The sequence below is a fragment of the Trichomycterus rosablanca genome, chromosome 17, assembly GCF_030014385.1.
Source record: "Trichomycterus rosablanca isolate fTriRos1 chromosome 17, fTriRos1.hap1, whole genome shotgun sequence".
NCBI classification, from domain to species: Eukaryota; Metazoa; Chordata; class Actinopteri; order Siluriformes; family Trichomycteridae; genus Trichomycterus; species Trichomycterus rosablanca.
This window is the reverse complement of record NC_086004.1, coordinates 10868074-10892420: the sequence shown is the minus strand read 5'-3', so window position 1 is coordinate 10892420 and position 24347 is coordinate 10868074. Positions and strand designations below refer to the sequence as shown.

The window sequence follows — 24347 nt, the reverse complement described above, 5'->3', positions numbered from 1 at the left end:
TCCAGACGATGGTTCATTTGTATACTTAAAGGCTTTTGTGCATTATGAAATGTAGGCCTTATTATCATCAGAAAAACAAATAATGCAAACCACATTTAATGTTAGTCCATGATTTTGTTTTGTGTCCTTGAAGCCACTTTTAAAGCTAACAGAAGCATTTATCAATCTCCCTGCTGAAACTTTCTTTTGGATCTAATTAATATTGCTTTCGTTTTTCTTTTATTTCTGACAGAAGATTGTAAGTTTTTTAATAATTTTCTTCGCACATACAGAAATAAGGGCAATTTTATGAAAATTGTAGTGTAAATTATAGGTAAAGTACAAACACACTTTGCGCACTTTACGCCAATTCACGAAACGACCCAGCTACGTAGGTCAGGTTCGTGAATCGGAGCATGCGTAGTGAGGCTCTCATTCCGTCATTTTTGCTGGCCTGCTTGTATTACGTCACTGACTCCGCCCACTGCGCGCAGCGTTGCTGTTGATACGCAGGTCTGTTTTTGTGCCGGTAGATTTAAACGGTCTTCTCAGGCCGCCGCTACACCAAAGAGTCTCCGCACAAAACAACAGCACGACAGAGTCCGGCTGCTTATCCGCGTTTTTGCACAGGATTGTGTCCTTCGTCTGAGATATTGTCTAGCTAACGTGGACTAACATGAGACTCCGATCAAGAACTATTTCTCTGGAAAGTCCGTCTCCTCAACCGAGGACTCCGCGCAGACGGCGGACGAATTCGAGCCAGGAAACTCGGGGAGAGCAGAGTCACTCACCCGTGAGTCCAGAGTCTTCATTTTTTACTTCTGTAAAGCGAACAGAGTCAGCACTCGGCGCGTAGTTTGGTTTATATTATAATATTATTATTATTAAATGCCGTGTCTGTGCTCGCTGCGCTTTGTCATCTTCCTTTTACTCGCTATGGTTTAAGCCTTTAGCCTGCGGATGCTAGCTAATAGATGCTAGCTAATAACAATCGCTAGCTTTTGTAGCTAGCTCCGTTGTTTAGCTAACCAGGTTTACTTATGATAATATTTACGTTCAGTATAAACACTGATACATAGTTAAATGTTGTGTGGCAAAATTTGGTTAGTTAGCAATAAGTCAGTTAGCTTAGTGTTAGCACAATAGCTAGCTAGTATAGTGGGCCTACGAGGCTAAAGTTGTTTACACCGCCATGTTCATATTCATAGACTCTGTCCTTAAACACAGAATAGGTCAGGTATTACCTGTATAGTAACATACGCTCACTGTTTTCTTTTCTTTGTTCATATGTACTAAATCGTTACAGAGTTTTATATTAACAGAGGTGACGTTAATCCGTATATTGTTATTAGTTTTTGTCTGTGACAATGGATTTATGTTCGTGACTGGTGTAATGCCTGGACATCCCTTAAAATCCTGACTAATTTTAATCTGCTGTCTTAGAACGAGGCTGAAGTTAGTTACTTATTCGCAGCTTCTTATTTAGCGGCTGAAGTTGGTTCCTTATTCATAAAGAGAGCGTTCGCCATGGATATTTGCTGCACACTTTATATTTTACCGACATAAATCAACTAAATGAAGACGTGAACATAATTTTTTTTGGCTGATTCTCATCGTGATATTGTCAATGTAAAAATGTGATTCAAATATAATTAAAATATTTACTTTGTAAAATATTTTTTCAATTCATTCTTTCAGGCTGCATTTCCACTGTAAGAAAAACCTATTTTTATTCAGAAGCATACTGGTGGCATAATTCATGTCGGGCCAGACAAGTAACAAATCCATTATACAGAACTGGTCCCTCTTTGTAAGAAAAAGCTGATTTTAGACTGGCCCAAGTTCATTCTATACCTAAAATCTAACTGCCAACATGGCACACTCAGCAATGGTGCACATGAAAATTGATTCAAATTAACTGGCAACATGCTACATCTAGTGCAATTTAAGATTGTATTTTAAAGACGTTTAAAAGCTATACTGAAGGCATTATTCATGCATAGACAGACAAACAATAAGTCCGTCACGATCAGGTTTTTCCCTGTACAAAAATCTTGTTTTACACTGACCTGCCAATTGTGATTCCATTCATCAAAAATGTATTCCTCAAACTCAATTTCCATTGGTATTTTCAAAGCCTATTTCAGCATCTGGCCAGATCTAGCCCTCTTCTCTCAGGAAGGACAACTAATTTCATACCTCCAAATCAGATATCTTGTGCAGAGGAATATTTTTTTTTAATTCTCTTTGTAGGTTGAAACAAATGTGAAATATTTAATACATTGTTTATGTATCCTCTTTAATCATCTTGTTTTAGACAGACCGCTGTACCTCAACATGTTCTTACCTAGCATTGGGAAATTGTCTGGTAGTTATGGCTATTCTTTTTGATCGTTTTCTTCCCCTATACAACAATAGAACAAGCAAATAGAACAATAGAACTACCATTATTTCTTCTAAAGCAGGCTTTACACAGTTCAACTTTCCATTAATTCTGGTTGCTTGAAACGTACCTTATATTAAATTGCACTTTAATTTAAGACTGTAAAGCGCAATGTCAAGTTGCACAGAAATTATGCTACATGCAAGTAGTTGCATGTAGTTATTAACACCTGCCTCAGGAAGATCATAAAGATCCGCTGGCCCGATAAGATCAGCAATGTAGAACTGTGGCAACGAACAAAGCAGCAGCCTGTTGACCAAGACATCCTTCAGAGACGCTGGCGATGGATTGGCCACACCCTCCGCAAACCTACATCCAACATCACCAAACAATCCCTCACCTGGAACCCCCAAGGGAAGAGGAAGAGAGGACGGCCTAGAAATACCTGGCGCCGAGACCTGGATGCAGATGCCAAGCAGATGGGCAAGACGTGGGGACAGCTGGAGAGACTCGCCCGGAACCGTGATGCCTGGAGAGAGCTTGTCGGCGGCCTATGTCCCAGACGGGACCACAGGCGGAAATGAAATGAATGAAGTAGTTGCATGAAAGTTTCACCATCCAAGAAACATCTAACCATCTTTACTCTTCACTCAAGTTCACTTCCTAAGTTGAGAGAGCAATATTCAAGAGAATATGACTAGCCAAGATAGTATAAAATGGAACATTATTTATCAAATACAGTATGCAACAAAATGTGCATCTTTATAAACATAGAACAGTCTACACATTACTCTTTCAATAAAAAGGAATGAAGCTTACACATTGCTTTATTTATACAAAATAGTCTAAAATCAACTTTTTCTTACAAAGAGGGACCAGTTCTGTATAATGGATTTGTTATTTGTCTGGCCTGACTTGAATTATGCCACCAGTATGCTTCTGAAATTGCCCCTTTGAATAAATTTCCATGTGCACCATTGCTGAGTGTGCCATGTTGGCAGTTAGATTTTAGGTATAGAATGAACTTGGGCCAGTCTAAAATCAGCTTTTTCTTACAAAGAGGGACCAGTTCTGTATAATGGATTTGTTACTTGTCTGGCCCGACATGAATTATGCCACCAGTATGCTTCTGAATAAAAATAGGTTTTCCTTACAGTGGAAATGCAGCCTGAAAGAATGAATTTAAAAAATATTTTACAAAGTAAATATTTTAATTATATTTGAATCACATTTTTACATTGACAATATCACGATGAGAATCAGCCAAAAAAAATTATGTTCACGTCTTCATTTAGTTGATTTATGTCGGTAAAATATAAAGTGTGCAGCAAATATCCATGGCGAACGCTCTCTTTATGAATAAGGAACCAACTTCAGCCGCTAAATAAGAACTTCAGCCTCGTTGTCTTAGATAAGTTTTATAAACTAATTAAAACTTGCTCATATGTTACTTAAAAGCTAAAATAAGTTTGATACTTATTTGTTAATAAGAAAACAGTGCTATTGCCTACATGGCACGAAAATGTTATCTGTGACCTGATGCTTGTATCGTTTGTTTATTTGGACTAATTTCTTTAACCTGGTCAGAATAACTTTAAATGAGTTTTTAAAGCGACATTGAAGTCAGGATAAACAGAGATAGTGGAGGTTGCAGGCATGTTTACCACGGTGTTACATCAGTTTAAAAAAAACAACTGTAATTTGCCATATTACATTTACGATACATATGCAATCCACATGCTTCTTGTAACCTTGTACAGTGGACCCTTGACTTACGAATGTAATTGGTTCCGAAGGGCTGTTCTTAAGTCAAAATGTTCGTTAGTTAAACCTATTTTTCCCATAAGAAATCATGTAAATATAATTAATCCGTGCCAGACCCCCCAAACCACCCCTTACCTAACCTTTCTAATGTCTTAAATGCTCTTTTTTGTTATAAATACAAGTATATTTTCCCTTAAATCTTAAATTATAGAATAGACATTCTGTAATATATAATAATAAACAACAATACACAGTATGTGTGCTGTACCATACACCATAATGCATTTCCTTCTTTTTTTTTATAAAATGTATCTACCAGAAACAACAATAACTCTCATATTTCTCTATTATTTCCTTCTTTATTTCAATAGTGTTGTATTTTGTAGGTGTAATTGCACGAAAGAAAGAATACTTTACTCAGCAGACTTCCTTCTTCTCTCTCACTTACTGTCCCCTCTGTCTGATACACAGTGACAGCAACAAAAAATGTAATAGATTTGTTCATTTTCTCAGCACTGCGCTTTCTCTGCACCTTATTTGGGGCCATTTTAATATTGAAAATATAAAGACAACACCGAAAAAACGCTGTCCGAATGTTCGCTCACGGTATGTGTGTGTGTATATATACATATAAAGAGAGAGACGCTCCGAGTCAACTTGTTCGTGCTGTCACGTGTTTCGCGAATTTCAGTTCATAATCCGAAATTTGTTCGTACGTTAAGTTGAAACAGATCGTTCGTAACCCAAAATGGTTAATCTGGTTAATTTGTCCAGGTTGCACTTTTTAAAAGACATATGATTTAGGCAAGTGCCTGCTAAAAAGTTCCAATTTTGGTTCATTTTTAATGAAATATTAATGTTTAACCAGATAGATTTCTTTGACCACATTTAAACCCTATATTGATTAAATAAACTCTTAATAAAATGTATAAACTCATACATTTAGTCTGTAATTGGACTGTCTGCAAGAAAACTTTTAAAGCCCTTTTTGTTGTGTGTGTTTCTGGTCGAATTTAGGAAGTGCAGGAGGTTCTAAAGAATTGTTCCAATTTATATAGTGATAAAATCCCAACTGCAGCAAAAAGGCTTCGCTTGAAACATGGACGGAAAAGGGCTTTACCACCAGCAGAGAGTAAAGGTAAAATATTTTGTGCTTATAAGTGATTTGGCTATAAACAAAACTGCTATTGTTGTTTTTTATGGTAATTTCATCTGTTTTTTTATTTGGCAGAATCTGACTTTAAGACGCCAGTGCGTAATCGCAGAGTGAGGCATTCTACGTCTGTCAACCCTACTGCACGTAGCCTCTACTCGCCTGTAGTGCGTTTCATCACTCCCACTAAAGACAGTAAGTATTCCAAACGTTGACTCGCACACGTCGACAAAACAGCAAGAACGAAAACACAACAGCAAACCTGAAAATCACAAGCACATACATTACTTACATTGGAGGGGCACAGCGGTGAGTTACGCTAGCCCACGACCACTGAGATCCATGGTTTGAGTCTCAGCTGTGGCTGGTTGGGTGTATGCACAGCATTACATTTTGGGAGGTGCACTTGTCAGTGGGCTTTCAGTACCAGTCCCAAGCCTGGATAAAACAAGGATGGTTGCGTCGTGAAGAGGATTTGGCATAATAACTGCCAGGTCTGGTGTGCAGACCAGCTAGCAGTGGCAACCCCTAAATATGGGAGCATCAAAAAGAATTAAATAAATCAGCGAATGATTATGGCAAGAAGTTTCACCTTTTGTGGTTTCAGATGTGCCTGAGAAGTGTTTTTTGCCATTTGTTGCTGGTTAAGTAACCAAAGTATCAGCTTTTAGCAACAATTATTATGAAAAAAGTTGCAGATTTTTTGTTAAAGTGCATATGTAAATCAAAAACATCTGTCCACTTAAGATTAAATCTTTCTTATCCAATTAAAATGGAACAATATTCAGTTAGGGTTTAATAAGTTTTTTTTTCCATAGATGAGCGGACCAGAAATGCTGTTGTGTTCAGTCCTGAACAGTGTGTATTTGGCTACAGTGGCATCAGCAGCATTTTGGAAGATGAGGAGAATGATGAAGTGTTTAGCCCGTAAGTGTATCAAATGTTTTGTACTGTAAAACTGTTTTCTTCCCATGCTTTCCTACTTTAATACGTCTAATTTGTATTCCTAATGATCAGAACCCTATGAATTTCAAATCAACGTTTTGTGTTTGATACCCTACAGATTTACATTTATTAAAAACATTCCAAACCAGTCACAGCATTCCAGACCTGTCTCCGCACATATGGACATTCCACCAAAGACAAGGAGCACACCCACAGCCACCATGGTGCTAGATTTGGTGAGATTTAATGATATAGAGATAAAGACAGACACAATAATACATGTATAGTTATTTATGTGTTTACAGCTATGGTCTCACTTTTACTTTCCTTTTAAGGATGAAACACTTGTGTTTAGCTCTCTCAATATGATTGAGGATGTCGAGTACACATTCACAACATGCTTTCAAGGTCAAGAGTACAAGGTTAGTAAGTTTTTCCTTTATTCACAAGTAATTTTTATTGATGTACAAACTTTTAGATGGAATTATTGTAGGTTAATGTTTTGTTTTTAATCCACAGGTGTACGTCCTTCTCAGGCCACATGTGAGGGAGTTTCTACAAGCCATGGCAAAGCATTTTGAGGTAAATGACTAGCAGCATGTTATCTAGTGGAATAAATATAGGCCAATTACAAACCAGACACAACTTTGTTCAACAATAGTAAACCAACACTACTACTAGTATTTCAAGCAATTTACACACCATGCCACAGGGCACACAAGCTCACCCACAAGTTCTTGCTAGGAAGAGAGGTGGCCCATATGCCAGCTCATTAAAATCACATGACATATTTGACATATTCTCCTACAATGTCCCATTCTGTGTGAAGTAAGAGTATAATTTTATTTGTTTAACTAAATTAGAAATAGTTTTTTGAAAAAGCTGCATTTAAAAACGTGTTAGGATTTCTAGGTGCAGCAGGTTAGGCTACTTATCTAGAAATTAAACACTGGACTGGCACTTTAAAACAAAATACTTAATTGTTCAATTGTTTACATTTTATGAACTGAAAATAGACTTCTTAGAGAACCAAGTGTCTGGCATGTGAATAGCCATAGATGTTAACTCCAGCACAAAGGTAACAGTTGTATGTCAAACTAGTACACTACCAATGGTGTAAATCTGAAATATTCAACCTCCCTCAGTTAGTTAACAGAAAAAAATATTTATTGATGCATACAAACTTATTATCATCAGAAACTTTCAAATCAGTTCACATTTCCAAATCTATTTTATATTTTTGTGTTCATTTTATTTTCTTTTTTGTAGATGTTTATTTACACGTCTGCTAAAAAGGAATATGCAGAAATGATTGTGGACATATTGGACCCAAAGAAAAAAATATTCCGGTATGGTGTTTTTCCTTATTGTTAGTTGAAAGGATGAATGTAAGGATATGAACAAAGTTAATTTCTTTGTTTTCCTGAAGGCATCGGTTGTACCAGGATGACTGTGCATGTGTTCTTGGGCACTATATTAAGGACTTGAGGGTGCTGGAAAGAGACCCGTCCAAAACTGTGATTCTGGACAACGCACCTCACACTTTTCCCTACCACGTATGTACCACTTGTTTTTTTTTTTCTGGCTATTAACTAATGCTGCACAACAAGCAAACAACTTGAGCCAAATATAATAAGCTTACTGCATTACTTTGATGATGGACACTTGTGTTATTTTTTCTCTTCCACAGTTGATGAACATGATTCCCATAAAGAGCTGGAGTGGAGACAAAGACGACAAGGAGCTTCAGAGGCTCATACCATACCTTGAGAAACTGGTCCAAGCAGTGAGTGCTCCCTTTTTTAGTCTAGTTTTCTAAATAAATACATAAACAATAACTAAATACCAACATAATTCCCACCAGCTCTTTGTCAGCTAATGTTTCCAAGGGCACTTGTATTCAATAGAATGCAATTCTCTCTATCTGCATTACAGACTGCTGGTGGGAATGTTTTTCATTTTGTCATTTGTAGATCTATATCTAAGTCTCCAGAGGTTTTGCTATAGTTAATAGTAGTTATGACGTCAAACCTGACAGGTTATATTGCCAATAAACTTCTGAAAACAACTCTATATGCATGTTGGGCTTGATTCAATTATCACATGCATAAGCACAAGACCCTCAGGTGGTGTAGTGATAAATTGTGCTAGCCCACCTTCTCAGATTTCAAATCCCTTACTGCTGTGCTAAGTGATTCTGGGGAAGCCGCACATACCACAACCCTGATTAGGATGAAGCAGTAGTAAAGCATGAAAATAAAAAAGTGCAATAATGCCATTAGGTACATGGTGCAATAATTCATTATACCAGCCCACAATTGGGTAGCTGTTGGCCAGCAGGCATCTGTGATGGATCGGTACCCAGTGTGTTATGATACCAAGTGAACCGTACCGGATATATTAAAAAATATTTACTGTCACCTCACAGCAAGAAGGTACTGGTTTAATCCCCAGGTGGGGTGGTCCGGGTCCTTTCTGTGTGGAATTTGCATGTTCTCCTCGTGTCTGTGTGGGTTTCCTCTGGGAGCTCCAGTTTCCTCCCACAGTCCAAAGACATGCAAGTGAGGTGAATTGGAGACACTAAATTGTCCATGACCGTGTTTGACATTAAACTTGTGAACTGATGAATCATGTGTAATGAGTAACTACTGTTTCTGTCATGAATGTAACCAAAGTGTAAAACATGACGTTAAAATCCTAATAAATAAATACATAAATAAATTTCTAAGCAGTAAATAAACTTATTTATTTGTGGCAGGATGATTTCAGGACAGTGCTGAAGAGAAGGACAGATCATTTTCACAGGCTGCTCACTGAAGACTGAAAGGCCAATTCCTCTTTCTATGTATATATTTTTATGTTAATAGTAGTATAGAACTTGTGGATGTAATTTATCTCTGTCAGTCTCTCCATTCTCTAAACACTGATCATTTTGAAAATCATTTTTACTTTATTTAAATAAAAGGGAACAATTCTAAGCATCTTTTGTGCGCCTTAGCGTAAGGTTTTTGTTTTACACTTAATTTATTGTAAAACCTTAATGAGATTTGCTATTTATTCTTGCTGCTTCATAAATTAACACATATGCATCATGTTTACTATTGTACATATTTTAATTCTTACATTTAAATTGCTTTGCTGTGTTTGCCACTCACATTTCTAAAATAAAAAACCTGGCTTTTACAGTGAGCATCTGTGTAGTTTTTAGTTAAGGAGCTGTTTGCTGATTTGCTGTTAAATAAATGTAGCATTTATTTAACAGCAAATCAGCATGACTCTCTGTATGCTATACAGCTCTCAAGACACACTTTGATCCTTTATTGAGAGCTGTATAGCATACAGAGAGTCATGCTATGTCTACCGTGAATCATCTACTGCTTGTTTCAACTAGACAGCAGAGGTCATGTTTACAGCCACAGGAACCCAATCAACCTTCCTCAGATGTGGTCAAAAGCACATTTAACCGGTGGTATTAGTCTGCTGTGTCACCCAAGCACTTAACGTTTTACAACTTTGGTGAGCAGTAGATGGGATACTGAAGCGGATCAGCCACAGGACCAAAGGACTAATACTCCAGATTGCCAAGAATAGAAATCTAAGCTGGTTTTGGTCTACTCTAATTGAAGTAGTGAACTATGCATACATTCAGAGACCCCCTTTGCATCATGTCAGCGATGTCTTTATATCTGTTAATTTGCACATCAAAGAATGGTCATGGTCTTGTGACCGTTTGTGTGGTCTTTCATATGCCCAATGATACTGAAACCTTTAGCATAATCAGCTGCACATATCACTGTCTGTGTAGGACTTTAAGCAGAATCCTGTCAATGTTTATAGAATTACATACTATCTCATTGACTCAGTTCAAAATGTTATCTCTCTGTGCAAAAGCAATCCAGTCCTGCAGTAGAATCCAATAAGACAAAGGTCCTGTCAAAGGCTGTCATGCCTAAAGACAGTTGTGAAAGTTTGGATTAAAAAACTTGAATGTGTGCAGTGAAATTAGTAGAAGGCTGTAGTCTATTGAGAGACAAAAGAACAATTTAAAACTCCTCTTAGGTGACATTATCAATCTCAGTAACCTCTGGTGTTCTGATTACAGTATTACAAAACATGAATATTCAATTGTAGTACATTGAATTTACCTTTCAACATTCTTTTAAAGTGTAGTTTAATCTTTCTCAGATTGTAACAGACTAGCACATTTATCCCAAATCAGCACATAAACAGTAACTTTTTATGTCTTTAGTAAACAAAAGATAAAGTGTTCACAGTCTAAGCTGGAAAATCCTTTCTAGCAGAGTTGACATTTCCTGTAGCTGCTAATAAGACCTGCACAACTGTGGACTGCCCAGAAGTGTGAGTGAATGGGCGAGTGTGTGACCCTTAGCAATAAACTGGTGCCCCGTTCAAAGCATATTCCTGTCTTGTGCAGTTTTTAGGTGAACAACTGTGACCCTTGTCTGGGTAATCTGGTTACTGCATTTTAATGAATTAAAGAAAGTATGTTGGTTGGTGCAGCATGGTGGCTCGGTGGGTAGCACTGTCATCTCACAGCAAGAAGATCCTGGGTTCGATCCCCAGTCAGGGCGGTCTGGGTCCTTTCTGTGTGGAGTTTGCATGTTCTCCCTGTGTCTGCGTGGGTTTCCACTGGGAGCTCTGGTTTCCTCCCACAGTCCAAAAAAACACTCCAATTAACCACTGAATTGCCCTATAAGTGAATGGGTGGGTGTGTGTGTGTTTCTTCATTCTTGCTTGATAATAGACTTCAGCTACTTAACAGTCTGTGGTCCCTGCTGTATTTTCATGATGCTCCATTTATTTTCAACAGGAGACATCTGGATTGCAGGCAGGCCAGTCAAACACATGCACTCTGTGTCTATAAAACCACACTGTTGTAACATACAGAATGAGGCATGACATTGTCTTGTTGGAATAACCACAGACTTCCTAGACTTCAAGACCCCATCAGTGGCGACTTAGTGGTGATGGGGCTTGAACCACTGACCTGATTTGTATCACTGAGCTACAACTGCCTTTTATAGGTGGATTGGCTACTGTAAGGTGCATGGAGATGTGAGTGAATGCAGACATCCCAAGTGTCCCGGAAGTCCCAGGAGTCTCCCGCACATACATAGTGGCTCCCTGATGCCCGCAAGTCAGATAAAATCTCCCGGAATCTAGAACGAGCGGCCAAGAGTGACACACGCACGCAGGCGACACAGACTTTTTTCCCCGATCGAGTATTAAATCCGTTATCTGATATACAATCTAGTGCACTGTTTAGTGAACATAAATCAGTTGTCTAAAATACTGTCTAGTGCACTATGTAGGGAACATGAATGCGTTATCTGATATGCAATCTAGTGCACTGTGTAGGGAACATAATTAATTATGTAATACACTATCTAGTGCACCATGTAAGGAACACAAATCATCATCTAGTTATACTTTCTAGTGCACTATGTAGTGAACATGAATGCGTTATCTAATACACAATCTAGTGCACTGTGTAGGGAACATAAATTCATATCTAAAATACTATCTAGTGCACTATGTAGGGAATATAAATCCATTATCTAATATACAGTGCACTATGTAGGGAACCTAAATCCGTTAACTTAAGTCTATTATATATAGTATATTATCTATATTATACTGTATATTGAGTCTATTCTCTAGTACACTATCTAGTGCACTAAGTAAGGAACATCATTTTTTTTTTCTAATATACAATCTAGTGCACTATGTAGGGAACATAAATCTATTATCTTTCACACTATCTAGTGCACTATGTAGTGGTGTGTGCGAGAGGTTGTTTTTTTTTAGCTTTTTTGGGGGGCTTGGGGGGTCCGGGTCCGGGGGTACCTCCCTGAAATTGGTTTTTGCAACTTGGGATGTCTGGTGAATGGTTACATTTGTGCAGTGTTTGAGTGGGGTCAGACCAACCATAACTCTAGTTAAAATAAAATGGTAATTTAAAAAATAAAAAGCTATGACAATCTTATGAATAATATGCAGTATCTGTGTTGTTTTCGGAAGCCATTGTAGGTCACTGTGATAGCGACATTTTGAAATAGCATAGCAGAGTATGACCATTTTTGACAGTAATTCGTATGCAAAAATACATGTATTATTTTAACAGCTTCTTTTAATTAATAAAATAACTGCTAATAATAAATTCTTAAAAAACACGGTTTTATTTTATTAAAAATTGAACCGTTTACAAAACCTCGCGTGTTCTCCAGCAGGTGGAACTCTGTTCTGTCATTGTTTCTTTAGCTGGAGAAAAGGAAGCACAGCAAAGTTTGTTAAATAAAGATGGCGGCGTTGGTTGGTGAGTATCGATACAAGCAAATCCCTACATGGTTTAGTTTTAAATCCAGGGTTCAGTCAGTTGCGTGTAATATAACTCAGAATTAGTATTTAATTCGTATATATTTTTAACGCTCGGTCGTCAGTTCTGTTTATAGTGTCGTTTTGAGTATTTTATTCACTGACCTTGTTTAGCGCTAGCTAACGGCTAACTGCAACATTGACAGGGCAGAACTACAAATGACGCTATGCTTCCTAGATAAGTGCACTACACTACCCTTTGAAATAAACTCTATTGAGTGCACTCGTTGCTTTGTTTGCAGTGGAAAGCCATTTGGGACAATGTGAAGTTTTTTTACTAAGTAGTATTCTCCAGATGCGTTCACTTTGCATTATTAACGTGGTATAAAGTGCAGTTGCCCCTGTCACTTGGATTCAGGGTTATTAAATAAAAATGTGATTTTAGGCATAGCAAACAGGGATAAATGTTTAAACATTTAAATAATATACATATACATTTAGGTGTATTAACTTTAGACATACTAAATAGCGTTGCGTTGGTTGACAATTGTTTGTTAATTTCATTTCAGTAAACGAATATACTATATGATAATCATCATCGTTTTATAAATCAGCCACAGGTGCTTGCTTCCCATTAACTTAATTGTTTTAGTTTTATTGCTTGCGAAATGTTTTAAAAGCTCAATTTTCAGAAGAAGAAACACATAAGAGCATTCACATACAAATCCAGACACTGTCTGTAATAGACCTGTGGTAGCCAGGTTACTGGTGCCATCTCTTTCTGTCTGTCTGACTACTTAACATCTAATAAGAGCCATAATAAACCTTGTAGTGATCTGCACCAGACTTTAAAGCCTTCATGTTATCCGGGATCAGTTGAGTCTCTTGAGTCTTGGCTGCCCAACAACCTGTCGTCTGTTTGTGGCTTGTCCCTTTTCAGACCACTGTTGGTTGGTACTCACCACAGCCCTTGCTGTTGCAGAGATACTTAAACCCAGTTGTCTAATTATAAGCCATTTGGTCCCTATTAAAGTCACTCACTATGCTGATCTGCATGTGTACCATGAATAACTACAATCAGCTCAACATTTAATGTATCACTGACCATGATATTCACCACTGCCATGAAAGAGACATTGCCATATACATTTTTGTGGGTTCATCCTAATGTGTAGGCTCATAAGTGTAAGTTTATTCTAATAGTGCTTACTGTAGGTTATGAATAAAGCTTTTTAAAAAGTCACTACTATCCCATGGTAAGCATTTATATGCACATATATAATTTTCTAAACAAAAACAAACGTTGTTTACACTGAATCCTATAAAAAAAAAAATCTAATTTCATCATCCAGATTATTTGTATTATCTGTAGGTCATTCTAAATTGCTTGTAGATGTAAGTAAGCAGTAGTGAGTAAATGGGTGTGGTGCTCTTTAATACACTGGTGCACTGTTTGTGGTGCTTCCAGGATGTGTCCCAGACCACTGCAACCCTGACCAAAATAGGTTTGTCCCATGCTTTTGGTTTCTCAGTGGAATACATTTCAACATTTTAGGTCAATGCTCAAAAAGCTCAAAAAGTAATGAATACAAATAGCAAAATGTAATTAAGTTGTTTAGCTCAAATTTAGTAAACCAAAACATCTTTACACAAATGGAAATTCAACGTATAGTCCTTTAGGTAATTAGTAAAATCTAATCTTTAAGACTTGCTTACAAATACTTTTTGGTAATAGGTCATCGTATGCCATTTGAGAGGCAGCTGTGTAGTCAGAAGCATGCTTATGCAACATGCACTTGCGAATTTGAACACGCCTGCTGCTAATTGTCTTTTTTTTTTGCTTTCAGCTCCTCGCCTTGCCACTTTTGGCATCTTTTCAATAAGGTAAGACATAGCAGGAAAAACAAGGTAACCTTCAATGAAGGTTAACTCTGCACCTCTGGGTTGCTTTTTAAAGTTAAGACCTTGAACTATAAGATTGTGGAGAGGTGGGAATATGTCATGTAAAGTACTCAAGATAAAAGCTGCGAGCAGAATCTTATCAGGTTAAACTTGTATGAGGAAATGTTGTCGGCTGTGTGTGTAGTATTAGAGATGGCTTTTAATCTCTTTGAGGTACATTGGAAAACAGTTTATGTCAATGTGATCTAATTGCAGTTGAATATAAGTTTTATTTTACTGACAACTCTGATCCAATTTGTGGTAAAAATCTTTTTTGTATTACAGACCCATTTCCTCTTTAGCTGCTCAGAAGAAGGTTGTGCTTAAAAACACTAAAGATGTCACAAGGTATGAAAAGGCTGTTTTGATCTTGGTAATTGTGTGTTCAGTTTAAAGTGCTTTAACTATACAGTAAGCTTACCATTTAACAGCATAATTAGAAATGGACAAAACTTAATTATTAATTATTAAATAAGCTGACTCACCGGGCATAATGTTCTTATGTGCATTGATGCTGATCAATGTTATTTAGGGAAAACACCATCTGCTGATGGTTTGAGGAAACACTGACAGTCTTGAGTTTGTACAGGACTTGAGCAGTACAGAGCTTTTGAGTCACTCCACGCCTACCATTTTAAACACAAATTTATTATAAATCTATTTTTGCATTTTACCCCTTATCTTCCAATCTAGTCTTATCCATTACCCAAGTATATTACTTCTCACCGCTGCAGAGGAGGGCTTTACATAACACGTGCCCCCTCCAGCAAGTGTGTAATACCACCTCAACTTTTCACCTGCCCAAGATGGGTCCTCACAGCTCTGCAGTGGGTTGGCACCCTGTTCAGAGTGTGTTCATGAATTGTGTCTAATGAGTCTGTCCAGGAACGGACCCAACAAGACCCAGACTAGGATGAAATTAAAAATCCAGCACAATACTTGCAAAATTCCAAACCACTTTTCTTAAGTCCCAAATGGTTTGGCATATCCATCTCAAAATCACAAGTTCTCAGCTACAAATAATCTTGCTGGTGTGAAACCAAGTGCCCTAAGGGTGGAGTTCTAGCGTCACCATTTAGTGACGTTGTTTACCTGCCTTTCTGCAATTTACAACTAAAGCAAGAGACCCTGATGATAAAAAAACGTAGTGGTCTGCGGAAGAAACAAACGCTTTACTTGCTATATGCTTCTCACTAGAAATGCATAAAAAACTAAGACAGTGCAGAAATATAACCTGATGTTTGTGACCACACATATGTATAAAATACTCATGCACATAAATAGATCACAAAATCACAGATGCTGGTGCAACATTCTGCAAATAAATGTACACCATAATAACGAATAACAAAATTTGCTTAACAAGAGTACATTCCGCCATGTTGTTCATACAGAGTCTTGCGACTTGCGAAGCTTTGTAAAGTGTAACAGCATTAGCAACTTGTCGGTTCTTACTCTTTTGCAGCTTGTCTCCGATCAGAGAGAAAAGCACTGCTCTGGCATCCAAACCCACCAGCAGCAAAGGGGAATACATCATCACCAAGCTTGACGACCTGGTGAACTGGGCACGCAGAGTACGTACTACGTTGAGTTTTCAGTGGAACTTCACTTTGACCTGGCGTTTTATGAATGAGTGTGATTTTGTTAATTCCATACCTAGAGCTCCATGTGGCCCATGACCTTTGGTTTGGCTTGTTGTGCTGTGGAAATGATGCACATGGCTGCACCTCGCTACGACATGGATCGGTTTGGAGTTGTGTTCCGAGCCAGCCCTCGACAAGCCGATGTCATGATCGTGGCTGGAACACTCACGAACAAGATGGCCCCTGCCTTACGCAAGGTATCACACAGGACACCCTATTACAAAAATGGAGTTTATTTCCTTTTTTTTTTTTTAATAATCAGATATCTAGAAGTAGTAATGAATGCCATATTTAATACATTTCCTGTGCTTTAGGTGTATGACCAGATGCCCGAGCCCAGATATGTCATTTCCATGGGAAGGTAAGGAATTCTTTGCTGGTCCTGTTTAGTGCCAACCAAACAGGATTTTTCAGAATTGCAAATAGACCAAATTTCTTTCCCATAATAGCTTAAAACTGGTGCACTGTATTTTGTTCACTATATCACTGATGTGTAGTGACCTGTTTTTTTAACATTATTGTAAAGAAGAAATGGGACAGTACTGTGTTTTTTTTTATGGACAATGTTCAGTAAATACACATGGGGGGGCTGCCTGTTGCTCCAAATAGCACAGGGCAGTTCGATTGCACTTTTAAAGTGCTGGTGAGGGTCAGTAACACTGCTGTGTGCAGCTGTGACTGACACTTAACTTGCCTTTACAGAAAGATATTTGGGGGCAGGGGGTGGTGCTAGTAAAAAACATCCAAATTTACAGATTTACTATAATAACTACTAATATTGATAAATATAATGTTTTACACAATCATAGAGGACTGACTTATCATTTTCCTTTTTAATGTTTTATCACCACTTTATCCAGGTTGCAGTGGGTCTGTCTTATCATTTCATATAGTTTACTTTTTATGTCCAATACAACTCCAAATTTGGCCATTATTGTATGTATAGTTCCCATCCAGGCTGGTCGCACCATTGGGGCCTGAACAAAATATTCTTTCTTGTTAATGGAGTGGTAACTCAGTTAAGGAATTGGACTAATAATCAGAAGATTGCTGGTTTAAGCCCCACCATTGCCAAGTTGCCACTTATTGGCCACTGAGCAAGGTCCTTAACCCTAAATAGTTGTAAGTCTCTCTTAATAATAGTGTCTGCTAAATGCCATGAATCTGGATAAAAACATGATTTGATGTACTCTTTGCATTTAAATTAATCAAATGTATATACATGAACAAACTGTGGTATCTACTGAAGATGCTGAGCTTCTACACTGAACTATATGATTCACAGTGCTGGTGCCTGATTAAATACATAATTATTATTATTAATAATATTTTTTTAGAAATGGAGTGGTTGAATATTTTATGTTTGCACTGTTTGCAGTTGTGCTAATGGAGGAGGATATTACCATTATTCCTACTCTGTGGTCAGAGGCTGTGACCGAATCGTCCCTGTGGACATTTATGTTCCAGGTATGTAAACACATTCAGACCTTTTTAAGTATTTTCACTATGCCCTTGTATTAAATCTATATATATATAGAGGCAAGCCTGAGAACATTGTTTTCTTTATCATTTTTTCTTAAGGCTGCCCACCAACCGCTGAAGCTCTGCTTTACGGAACCCTACAGTTACAGAAAAAAATTAAGCGGGAAAAGAAAATGAGAATATGGTATCGTAAATGAGATGTGCGTAACCCTTGGTATTGCCGGTGATCTGTGTCTGGCTGTTGTAAATGTTTTATTTAATGATGGTCATTTGTTGGATTTGAAAAACTGTTTTCAGGAGCGGCTGTGGGTTCAGCTCCATCTCCTCTTTGCATTTACAATAAAGGACTATCAATTGTATCAGTACTCTGCATATGTTGGGCTCCTCTCTTAATTTTCATCTGTAATTTTTTAAAAATAAGCACATACTGGTGCAGTCAAAGTTTAATAATGGCATGGTCGTGGTTAGAACTGTACTTTTTTGTGTCTAATATGTACACTAATTTTACAAAAAAATAAACGTGTTCTTTTTATAAATTTAGGGTGGGTTTTGTAAAAAAAAATATATATAAAATACATAAGTTTTTAATTGGTCATTAGTGATAATGGTCACAGCTGGTGACCCTTATAAATACATTGTAATAGTAAGGCTAGTTTGACTGCACCCATTATAGAATACAAGGAACAGTGGTCTCTTTGCTAGAGCCAGAAAGGAAACAAAGTCTTAATGCTGAACGAAGATTTGTCTGGATTGGTCACAATTCTTGCCACCCCTGGTAAAGATGAGCAAAACTCATCTTTTGATTAATTAGCTTAATCTTCCACTGGAAAAATAAGAAAAATACTTCATAGAATACAAAATCTCATCTCACATCTATTGGCATGCTTTTAAGAAACTGGGAGGACAATGGAGAAGAAATGTAGTAAAGTATTAAACTTAGCTCCCCAGCAGCCTAAAGCTATAACCAATTATATAAAATGCTAAGCTTATTTTTTAATAAATTAATAAAAATAAACTATCAAACGGTTGGTTTTGGTCATGGATTTAAAAAAAACAACACGTAAAAAATCCTTATTGGCTGATATGAATAGTCAGATAATTTAAGAAATGATAAGAGCAATGCACTTTTGCATCTTTATTTGTTTTGTACTGATACGCACATTTCATAGCCCTGCTAAAATTTTGAACTATACACAATATTTGAAAGTATAAACAACTGATTTGAAAGCATTTTTAAGACACAAAAAAGGCAGTTTTGGTATATGGCTTATTCTTTAAGGATTGTAGGTGTGATCATTTTGTTGAAGGAGTAATATTTGCATTCGCTTGGTGGACTAATGTCCATCAATGTGGTGCTAATGCTCTCCTTTTTGAAGCCAGCTTCCAGTAGCTGGGGCACTTGTGTTTCCTGAAAAAGAAGTGAATACACAAGCAGGTAAGTTTCCTATCAGAGCAATGTGTGTGAGATGTTCTATGATTGCATTGTATTAACTTTGTCACTTACCTGGAACATTTTGTCAATGTCATTGTATTTTGACTTTAGCAGCTCGCCCCAGGAGGTAAGATTGCAATAGGTGAGGACACCACCAGGCTTCAGCAGCCTCTTAGCATGGGCCTGTGGTAAAGATGAGTAAAAAAAAAAAGGTAGCAAGTCATTTCACACTTGTTTAAGAAAGTTCATAGGGCATCAAGCAAAACAGTATTAGCATACCTTAATAAAGTTAAACTGGTGAGTGTGCCATGTTTCCTCAGACAATGGGTATGTATCATACAGGATACCTGTAAGAACATGGCAAGTGATTTATTGTAATAGTATTACATTAAAATATACACTATGGGTGTGTTCGAAAAGCTAGTGTGCTGTCTACATAGGCAGCATTTGACGTCATCCTGTGCGCGCTCCCGAGAAGGAGGCTGTTCGAAATCCTGGATGCCTTAAAATCCTCACTACTGAGGCATCTTATTATTTCAATGTTATTTTGGCTCAAGAACAAGTGAGCATCGAACGCTGCCTTAGTGATCAAGACAATCCCAGCATTCATGGCTGACGGGGCGGAGAAACGAATGGAGTTATTCTCAAACGTAAATAAAATATTACTGATTTTTAACTTGTATAAACTTGTACCGAGTGTTTTTATTTGCAAGTTCGGGCTTGTCAGGAAATGTAACCGTTATCGGTACATGAAGGGAGATGTTATATTGACGTTAGCGTGCTGTGCTACCTCCGTTTATTGGTTTTAATGGCGAGATGCTAAATGCTAAACCCGAAATGCTAAACCCGATGGAATCGCTATCTAAGTAGCGCGTTCGAATAACCTGCCTTTTAAGTCACTGACTTATTAGAATCCTCTCTACTAAGTCAGCTGCCTATGTAGACAGCAAGGCAGCTCCCTAGGTTTTCGAACACACCCCTATGATGAAACATATCTAACCATCAAAGTGATTGTCGGGGAGAGTTGGCACCACATCTTCCCACAGGCCTTTAAGAGGAACAACCTATAGGGTGAAAAAAACAATTTAAATTTTACTATTATTTATTGTCTATGACATGCAATGACACACTGCTTAACTAAAAATGAAATATTTAAATTATAAATGTTTTCTTACTTTGTGTGGCTGAGCCTTGGCCCACTCCTGCAACCTCTGGTAAACTCCATCATTACATTCAATAATCCAGTGTTCCTCAATAGGAAAAGATTCCAGTTTGGTGGCAGCTATGGCCATGCCAAAGCCAATCTCAAGGACCCGTCCACCTACAAGGAAGAAAATTAGATGGGTAAAATTTACAGTACTGTTAGTGCTAGTCTGGGTTCTAGGAAAGGAATATTAAATCACATTATATAATTAACTTAAGTTTGAGCTCCTGTTTGCTGATTTATTTCCTCATTAAAAACATGCAGATGTAGGTGCTGTTTAAAATTGTTCATTAATCTTGAACCTTAATGGTAAAGTCAAGCATTCACCTTAAATCTGACAGAATTTAAGAACTAATAAATAAGAAGCTGTTAAAATAGATCAGTATGGAAAAGGTTACAAAGCAGTGTCTAAGGATCTATGATTTTACTGAGCCATAGTAGAGGCCTTTACTTGTGAATAAAGAAAATTAGCAGGGGAATCTATCTAGTGTCCTGTCTGCACAAATGTGTCTAAATGCTCTGTGACAACTTATCCAGGAATGCACAAAAGATCCAAGAAAAAAAGACATTACTCTGTAGATAGCTTTAGCAAACGTCAGTCTTAATAACTCGACAACAAAAACGCAAGGCAAAAATTGTTTAATGGGATGGTATCAATAAGGAAAACAAGGCAAACCAAAAGAGGCACCAGTTCGTATTTGACCTCAGTAGAGGTCACGTCTGGTGAAAAGCAATTGAAGCATTTCATAGTAGGAACGTTACACCAACAAACAAGTGTAGCGGTATGGTAGTAGTATGACAAGTAAAGGTGTTTTGTTATTCATCTGTGACTACTTGATGTTATCTGGAAAATAATAAATTCCACTCGATTTCAGAAAAACATCTAGGACGATGTAAGATCATCTGTCTGTAAACTGACTCTGAGGTTAATTTGTTTGTACAGCAGGACAAAATATCCAAAATTTGAAAACTGAATGCCAGAGAAACAAATGCTACTGCTCCAAGAACACTTGTACATATCTGGAGAAACTCGACACGAGTTGTACAGAGTGGTATTTCAGGGCAAGATAAAAATAGCTGAATGAAAGACTGACCAGTGTGTAGCTGGTGAATACTGAATGAATAAGATTAGACCATAACCTTAATAATTCAGCTTTAAAATGTAGGGTACCTCTGTCCTGTTTAATCTCAAACTGTTCAACGTGCAAACTATTGAGTTACTTTGTTGACATTTGTTGATAGTTGTGGGTTAAAGTTAACAGCAGAGTAGGGCACAAATATGGGTTATTTAATGACGTGGTAGTAAACTTTACCCTGCTGAACGATCAACTGAAAAGTCTGAGTGTTTTGCACGAGTTTACGCATGAATAAATGAATGACAAATGTGGACAGTGTCGCTTTAAATGAACAGACTTGCTTTTCAAGGTTCGGACTTAGCTTATCACAACTCAACTCGACAACTACAGCTCGCTCGTTCTAATAACTATTGCAATGTAAAACTCAATGCAATGCAGAATTACCACACTGCAATTAACACTTGTTTTGGTAAACCCAGTTTTACGTCTGTTAAAGTGTAGTGAGTCATTCTATAATTTGGGGTCCATTCCATGTCCAATGATAATAATTATATTTATTCTAACTATTTTCTTTAAAAATGTCATATTTTACCTATTAATGGAAAACGTTGTAATATCACAAAAACATTATGTGCATCCTATGCTTCATTTAGCTTGAAATTTGTCATGATGTTCCTAAATGAACAGTTTTTGCTGTGTCCGTTTTTTAAGTTGAGGGTGCCTTGGTTTTAAAATAATGAATAAAATCATTAAGGGCAACAACATCTATTTTTTTATTTGTTTCAAAAGTTTAAATACTAAAGAAAAAGAATATTTTTTAAATTGAGTTTTTCTTTTAAATAATTTAAATATCTTTATTTATTAATGTCCGCAAAAGTTCTGTCAACTATGTTACTAACAGAACTCCACTCAGCAACTCAAAAATGGTTTGTTCTAAAACTATGTGACCAGCATTACATGATATCATTTTTCTCTGTAGAGGGCATATTGAACAAACTGTGGTGAATGTCCTCTTATTTTTTTAAATATTTTATCTATAATAGAACATTGTCAATGAGTATATTAATTGACCGTCAACTATGTTACATAAATTGTTATGGTTACAATTTTTTAAATAATTTTAATTCAAATGTATGTTCAAATTAGACATTATTCTGTTCAATAAATGACATGTGGTCAGCCAGGCAAGGTCTACCACTGAAGTTATGGGTCAAAATAGGGAAATTGTCAACTATGTTACCTGTCAACTAAGTTACCTAGTAGTCTACAGCTACTGTCCCTTTAAAATAAAAAAAATTAAAATTAATGTTTAAGCTTTGCAAATAGTGGATATGTTACACTAAAGGAATATATTAACTTGAACCACTGATTGTTCTATTGAGAGAGAACATTGTTTTTGTACTTTTTTGGTGATGTGAAATGTACCCCAAATTATAGAATGACCCTAGTGTAAACCCAGACCTGCTTGTATTACCTTTACTCGCAGCAACAGTAGACAGAGAGTGCATGTATGGAGTCTCCCAGCGCTCCATGACCGGTTTCCCTAAAATCTCCAAATGAGTATCGGTCTCATTGTAATCAGCGCTCGCTGCGTGCCAGCCTTGCTTGCAGTTCTCACCCTTGGAGAAAATCGTTTCAGGGGTGGTCATTGTTGGCTATTTAATTTTGTATGTACTGTGCGAACGCGGTGTATCGAAAAGAGAAAGCTGGAGGTCCGGCGACTGTTATATAGGCTATCGAAAGAACTGCTGATCGTGCACTGGGTAATAAAGCTGCGAGAAGCCCGTGCACTTTAACTAGAAGGAGGCGGTCACATTACCGAGACAGATGGACAGACACGTCTCAAGCCAACAGCTGTAACTTTTACACGAGTTACTCTAACGTGGTAGAAGTGCACTAGCTGCTCGATTCCAAAAATGTCGGAGTCGACTCCGGATCCGATTCTAAGTTTCGGGAATTGTTTGGAATAGCCGGTGTATACATAAAGGTGTCTGGCGTACATTTACATAAATAAAATCTAATAAATCAAGCGAATATAGTATAAGCGTTGTTAATATACAGGGATTTTATAACAAGCCCTTTTTCGCCACCTAGAGGGGAAATAAGGTAGCAGTATGTCCATTTTTAAAAGCTCTATATTATGGCCTATTATTTTAAAATAATAAAAGAGGTTCTGACAAGCATTTAGTTTTACCTTTAACTTTGTGTTCACCTGTATAAAACATCAGGGAGATTTTGTTTTCAATGAGCACGTGTAATAATTAGCCTACATTTAACCAGGCAGTAAAAATTGTATTTGTATTATGAATTAATTTCGTTAATTTTGGTAGACATATCAAGATAAAACTCAAATACTTCTGATGTTCGTTGTGTGAAGAGATTTGTCAGATAGAACATCAGACTTCCACTCTTACTACATCTAAAAAGCCAAATCAGTATCAGTATGTGGAATCGACTTGAACGCTTTGGTGTCGAGTCTGTGTTTTTGACGCTCGGATAGAGAATCGACTCTTTGAGATCTAAATAACGGTGAAATACTGTATGTATACAGTAAAAAAAAAAATTTATGTATCCAGGGCACTTGGTCATAAAAGCAATTCAGTCTTTCTACTGGTTCTGAGATTGTGCAACAGACTGACCTCTAACACTGGGTTTATTTGAACAAAGATAGTCCTTTGAGTTTGAGATAGAAAGCAGAGAAAGATCCTGACCAAAGTACAACAGCTATGCGAAGCAACAGTGGTTGCAAAAATCTACGTAAATAATAAAATGTTTGTTATAACTAATCAAATATAGAATAACATTTTAAGAGCGCTTATATCTTTATTATTATAAACCTTATGTGTAGTGGTTTATATTTACAGCTTTGCAAAAAAAAAATACAGATTACTGCAAAATAATTATGAATATTTATTGTTTTATTATTTATAATTACTTGTTGCAGTAAAATTACCATTTAATTTATTTTACAACATTTCCCCCAAATTTATAATAAAAATATTGTCATTT

The 24347-nt window shown here is 37.0% G+C and overlaps 3 protein-coding genes across 3 annotated transcripts; 2 read left to right on the top strand and 1 right to left on the bottom strand.

The window, feature by feature from the left end:
* Positions 1 to 520: 520 nt before the first annotated feature.
* Positions 521 to 9372, top strand: ctdspl3 (CTD (carboxy-terminal domain, RNA polymerase II, polypeptide A) small phosphatase like 3). Its single transcript, XM_063013130.1, has 11 exons — positions 521 to 772; positions 5144 to 5264; positions 5358 to 5474; positions 6098 to 6206; positions 6343 to 6460; positions 6560 to 6646; positions 6744 to 6806; positions 7494 to 7573; positions 7654 to 7780; positions 7915 to 8010; positions 8983 to 9372. The coding sequence occupies exons 1-11, from the start codon at positions 656 to 658 to the stop codon at positions 9046 to 9048; spliced, it is 1101 nt and encodes a 366-aa protein (XP_062869200.1). The 5' UTR covers positions 521 to 655; the 3' UTR covers positions 9049 to 9372.
* A 3125-nt stretch (positions 9373 to 12497) lies between these two features.
* Positions 12498 to 17985, top strand: ndufs7 (NADH:ubiquinone oxidoreductase core subunit S7). Its single transcript, XM_063013104.1, has 8 exons — positions 12498 to 12561; positions 14408 to 14444; positions 14787 to 14849; positions 15967 to 16075; positions 16162 to 16341; positions 16459 to 16505; positions 17523 to 17611; positions 17726 to 17985. Exons 1-8 carry the CDS (start codon positions 12546 to 12548, stop codon positions 17821 to 17823), a joined length of 639 nt encoding a protein of 212 aa, XP_062869174.1. The 5' UTR covers positions 12498 to 12545; the 3' UTR covers positions 17824 to 17985.
* Positions 17986 to 18748: 763 nt separating this feature from the next.
* On the bottom strand, positions 18749 to 23112 carry gamt (guanidinoacetate N-methyltransferase). Its single transcript, XM_063012929.1, has 6 exons — positions 22813 to 23112; positions 20234 to 20379; positions 20059 to 20122; positions 19338 to 19405; positions 19131 to 19241; positions 18749 to 19034 (listed from the first exon to the last, which is right to left on the bottom strand). Exons 1-6 carry the CDS (start codon positions 22985 to 22987, stop codon positions 18894 to 18896), a joined length of 705 nt encoding a protein of 234 aa, XP_062868999.1. The 5' UTR covers positions 22988 to 23112; the 3' UTR covers positions 18749 to 18893.
* Positions 23113 to 24347: the final 1235 nt, after the last annotated feature.